Genomic DNA, 6,000 nt, shown 5'->3' on the forward strand with positions numbered 1-6,000 from the left:
TGGGGAGAAAAGATTAAGAGACTTTTACTTCCATAACTCTTCTCTTAAACTAAAATAATTAAAATCTTTTTGCTTTACTAGATTTACCCCCACTTTTATTAAGCACAATTATCCTTACCTCTTAGTCTTTTCAAACTAAATACCAATTCCCTTTATCTGCTAATGTGTCAAGGAGGCAATTTAATTATTTGAGAATCAAAAGTCATTGCCTTAAATTACTATTTAAGTGCAGGGGTGGGAAAGGGGCCGGAAATACAGATAGAAACATGGAAATCAAAAATAAGTTTAGAGAAGTCATTCTGACTAAAAGCATAATTTTTACCTTTCCTTTACGGGCAATAATTAAACAGGACAGAAAAGTGAGTATTAAGCAAATTACTCAGTATGTATTGAAATATAGTCCCATAACACAGAAAGAACTAAGATGTTCTGGGAAAATGGAAAAATATATAGACTTGTCCTTTTCTTTCTTACGGTTGTACTTCACGGTTTATAAAGTTCTTAACACACATCTCTCTCCAACTATACAGCAACCTGTAAGGCAAGTAAAAATTATCAACATTTTACAGAGAAAATGCTGCTTCGAAATCAAAACACCTGTCAAAGACCTAACTGCAAGAACATCTATGGCTTCCAGTATCACTACAGTAGTAATGTTTTGTATTTATTAAATGGTGGGGAATTGGGGGAAGCAGCAGTACTCTTTTTACAAATTAAATCTTCTATTGAACCTGAGCTATAAAGCATATAAATATACCAAGCAACTTTAATATTTTTGTAATAAAGTAACAACTATTACTAACTAAATTTTTGTTCTCACATGTCAACATTGAACTAAATAAATATGGGATTCTTTTGAAAAGGCCCTCATAATCAGTGACAGTCTTTCACATTCATGACACAGTAACAAAAAAAAAATTCAAGTATCTGTACAAAGACAGCAGAACAAATTGTAATTCAAGACCTGCACAAGAATAATTTTGTAACAAAAGATAATGGTGGTAGATACCAGTGTGTTAAAACTATGTACACATATTTGGGGATACACATATTTTAAAATTAGTTTTAAAATAAATTAAAACACACTTAAAATTTTGAGACAACTCCATCATTTTAAACCCCAAAGAATCTTGAGAGTCTATACGAAACAGTTTGAATATCATTGCATAAAGTGTTGTCATCAAGAATTTACTACTTGATCTCTGCTTAGAATACTAAAGATATTCAAGATGAAAACTGCCTTTGACAATCAAAAATATGTAACACAAGAAAACAGATTAACCAAGATATAATATAACTAGTGGTCCATAGATAGAGTGAATACAATCTATTGGCTAAATCATATAAAGTTGCTATTACTTAATTTTGACTATAAAAATGAGGCTCATATGGTTCAATCTAGTATTTTTCATTTTGACAGTATGTTTATAAAACCATCAAAAAGTTGTGAAAGTATATGATCATATAAGCAGTGAGAAGTATAATAACAATACAAAGATATAGCACTATAACTATCTTAACATGAAGAAAGTTTAAATGTTAGATCCTGTAAACATAGAGCACAAAACTATTCATTTAAGTAGCACTAACTGCTCAATAATCAAAAGTACACTGTAATATACCACTTTTTTATTTACTGGAAGATGAGTAGACTGATAATTACCTCCCTTCCTTGATGTAGTTTGACATATCACTTTTCAAATTAAAGGATTATGTTCTTCTAGTTATCACTAGAATTTCTTCAAGTAAAATATTAAACTTAAAAACTCATTAACTTTACAAAATAAATAAGAGTATTTCCTCTTTTATTAAAAACTTTATGGAACTATCACATAGACAATGGAGCAAGTTAGACTTAATAAGAGTTATAGATTTTAGGGTAGTTTTGATGGTTCATTTATTTCTGGATATGGTTTACCTCTCCATTTTTTTTACTGACCTAAGGTTGCCAAATTAGGTACTTACAATATTTTAGTAAGTCTCTTTATTTTGGAGGACACTAAATCAAAACTGTAAAGGGACTTCTAAGAATAAAGGTGAGTCTCATAAAATACACAATTCAATATTCAGGCATTGTGTTAACCCAAATTATTTCATTTGAAGGTGAATTCTGTTCCTCTTGAAGTTCCCCTAAAATTCAACACACTGTAACAAATTAAGCCACTTAATGAGAGAAAAACACTTTCTGCTACATATAAAGGTGACGCTTCTTCCATCATTATACAGAAGTATAAAAGCAAAAGTAATTCACACTGGATCAGCATGAGTTTCATTCTTCCATTATGAATTACACTGAACAAACATTCAAAATGCTATGACTCACCTGGCTATACTACTGAATACTTTATTAAACAAAAAACAAGATAAATTCAAAGAACCACATTTTATGAGTTATACACGACTTTTAGAGTTTTATCAACAAGACATGTCTTTATTAGAAATAAACTCTTCATTGCTATTTTATGAATGATGAAACATTTAAAATGCTACATATTGATTCCCTTAAGAGCACTTAAAAATGGCACTCTTAAAAAGCTGCAAATGTTGCCAAGTCATGTTATAACTGGCTCGAAGAATCCTATTTCCATTAAGTTATTTCATGCCACTGCATGAATCAATATTAAATACCTTGGAGTTACTGAAAACTGGAATACTGGCAGAGATGTACACAGCAATTATAAAATATGAGAATGTGAATACTCCTTTTCCACATGTTTCTTTTAATAATGGCGAGAAATGAGGATGTTCTTTCTAGGTAAACAGAAATAGTTTATTAAAAGCTGAAGGAAAGATGTAATATCTTAAATGCCAGCAAAGTGTCATGGATCCATAGCCACAGCTCTCTCAAAAAAAAAAAGTGAAATACATTTTGAAGCCTAAAAATACCTCCAGACATTTTATTAGCCTAACAAATTGCCAGAGGCATTTAAAAAATTTTATCCAATTCAGTGCTCTTTTCCTTATTCAATTAAAAAACTTGCTCTCATTTTAACCAGGCTGAAGTTGAATCAAACGTGTCTTAAACACACATTTTTTCATGTCAAAGACATAACATCAATTTTAAAATTAAGAAATAAAATTTTTTGAAAGCTAAGTTCAGATGACATCTGGCCCTGCAGTTAAAGAGTTAACATTCACCTAAGCTGATCTGCACTTCTGATCCATTACATTTCTCACAAGCTGCCCTACAATGAGCTGAGCGAGTATCAACTGTAATTTGATCCTAGAGTTTATGGAAAAAAATAACTGCACACACTCAACATGCACATTTAATAAAAATCTGTTTCAAGAGAATTATATCCAATAAACACAATTTAAGGCATATTTAACTGTTCAATTAACGTCAAATCTGCAATCCCTTTGCTCTCACGCTCTCAAATAAAATAGGAAGAAAAAAAAAAAGCAGCAGCCCTACTGCAGGGAAAAGAGGCTTGAAAAACAACTTTGATTGGCACTTGGCCTGACCCACAGAGGAAGAAAAACAGTTTTTGGACAAAGAGCGCAAATATTTGAGCTTGCTTACTGATGTGCTTTTTTTCTTTCTTCCTTTAAAAAAAAAAATGTAGAAAGAACAATCCCAAAGTGAACTGTATTTAGAGAAACTGACTAAAAACGATACCATATTCATCTCCGCTTTCAGTCCCGATGCATTTGCACAGCTCAGCAATTTTAATTCATTTGTAGTGAACAAACAGAAGCATCTCACCTAACGTTTCCACTTAATAAAATGTAAAAATAGAGTTTGAATACGAATAAACTATACTATTACTTTGGGGCAGCTGTTAAAATGTGATCAAAAACTCTAGAGACCTTTTTTTTTCATTCCCTTCCCCATCCCTCTCGCCCTTCCCCACGGGGTGATTAAGCCAAGTAAGCTAAACAATACTGGAGTAAACTTTCTATCAGTCACTCTCGGCAGCAGCAATAAACTGAAATCAGGTGTGTCTAATTTTTCTGGATCAACACCGGGGGAGAAGGGTGCTAAGAAGGAATAACCCACATCACCTCAGTCTCTTCCTCCCCCAACCCCAGCCTCAGAAACTGGCCAGGTCGAATTGCATTTCCCATGGGCATAAAGTTCAAGATGCTTTACTGGTTCCTTTCGAGACTGAACTACAGGCACAGGACTACCATCCAAACAGTTAGGAAACGGGGGTGCTGGGCAAGGCGCGCAAGCCAGAAGCAACCGAATAAACAAAAACAACACTCGCAAAGAGGGGCCAGGTTCCTCCAGATCCGACCCGGCTGCTCTGATTTCACAGCGACCTCCAAACAACAGCTCAGCTGCACAGGGAGGAGGATCGAACTGGTCCCTCTCTCCCTCCGCCCAAGGAGCCGACCCGGCATACCAAGGTAGGGAAACGAGCCGGAAAGGAGACCAAAGGCACCAAAAAAAAAAAAAGAAAGAAAGAAAGAAAAAAAAAGAAAAGAAAAAATATCCCAACCCCTCCGGACTTGGGTCTGTCCCGGCGGAGATAAAAAGCAGCAGCCGTCCAAACCCTCCCGCCCTCAACCCACGCCCCCCTTCTCAGTCCCTGCAGAGGGACTGTGCCCGGGGATCCCCCTGCGCCTCCCCCAGTGCGCGCCCGGGGCCGAGCTGCCCGAGCCCCGGCCGGCAGGAAGCGACCCTCGCCGGCAGGACCCAGAGCCGAGCCCGTACCTTCCGCAGCACTTTCCGGCAGTTGGTACAGAGCAGGTAGTTGGCGGCGGCTGACGGGCTGCTGCCGCCGCGGTTCATCTTGGCTGCGGGCTCCGAGGCGAGAGCGGGCGGAGGGCCGGGGCCGGGCTGTCACTGCGGCCACTGCGGGGCTGGTCCGTCCCCCCGCCGCCAGCCGCTATTCCGCCTCAGCCTCCTCAGGGCGGGATGTCGGGAGGAGAGGCGACGGCCCGAAAGCGAGCGGCAGTGCCCGAGGCGACCACCGGGGCAGCTGCCCCAGCGACGGCGGAGACGGCGGCCGCTGCACCTCACCGGCCCGTTGTTCCACCCGCCCCCATCCTCCAGACCCCAGCCCCCGCCAGGCTAGGACGAGCAGCCACCACCGCTGCCACCGCCACCGCCGCCGCCGCAGCGCCTCAGTGCAGCCCCGCCTCCGCCGCCCCACCACCTTCACCACCTCCACGCTCCGGTACCGCCCCTCCCGCCAATCCGACAGCTCCGGCTACGCCCCCAGGGCGCTAGCCCGCAGCCAATGAGCAACGAGAGCCGGACTGGGAGTCGCGCCGGCCAATCGCAGGGGCCGAGGACGCCTTGAATCTCCGGGCAAGTTAAGTTTATCTCCGAGGCTCCGAACTGCAGGGAGATGGCGGTTAGCTAAGTAGCAGGGTAGCAAGGAACAGTTTGCTCTCCTCTGCCAATAAGAGGACGAGGGTGTGTCATATGCAAATATACAGCCATCCAAGCCCCACCCCAAGACAAGCCACGCCCCCTTATCTAGGTCCCTGCAGAAATGGTGAGAATGAGATAAATAGTTGGGAGCTAGAGCTCGCTAGAGAGTCTAAGACTGAGCTAAATATTTCCTGATCTCTCGAGAAAGGGGGAGGGGGCGGGAGGATTAAATGTTCCTTCAGGGCAGTGGTTAGGCTTTCTCTCCACCAAAATCTAACTTTAGCTGTGAAAAAGACTGCAGTTATGTAGCACTTTGTATCCAGGGATCTCAAAGAACTTTATGCATCATTTATTGTGAACCTTGTTCTGCAAAGACTTCAGTTACTTGAGGCTTGGGAGGCGGATGGGGGATAAATGTCTGAGTTATATGTATATTTAGGCAAGTAATCGAGTTTGAGGGGAGAAACACAAAACCTCTGGTTTAGCGGATTTCTCCTCTATGTATAGAAGCACCTTCTCGCAGTTATCTTAAGAGATGAAAGTTTCTTTACTTGTCCAGCACGAAAAGGCCAAAGGGTCTTGTTTTCTCGCCCAAAAGTCCTTCCTGAGGCAGCTGTTCGGATTCATGCAGAACAGAGCCCTGCTCAGAAAGAAAGGTTCAAAGAACAAATTAT

The 6,000-nt window shown here is 40.6% G+C and overlaps 1 protein-coding gene across 1 annotated transcript in view; it reads right to left on the minus strand.

The window, feature by feature from the left end:
• Positions 1-5,081, minus strand: part of SESN3 (sestrin 3) — a 68,078-nt gene extending 62,997 nt beyond the window's left edge. The window contains exon 1 of the mRNA XM_010332757.3: positions 4,661-5,081. Coding sequence (XP_010331059.2) covers positions 4,661-4,738 — 78 coding nt within the window. The 5' untranslated portion in view covers positions 4,739-5,081. The remainder of the gene's footprint in view (positions 1-4,660) is intronic.
• Between the last annotated feature and the right edge of the window lie 919 nt (positions 5,082-6,000).

The sequence above is a fragment of the Saimiri boliviensis genome, chromosome 6 (assembly GCF_048565385.1).
Source record: "Saimiri boliviensis isolate mSaiBol1 chromosome 6, mSaiBol1.pri, whole genome shotgun sequence".
NCBI lineage: Eukaryota > Metazoa > Chordata > Mammalia > Primates > Cebidae > Saimiri > Saimiri boliviensis.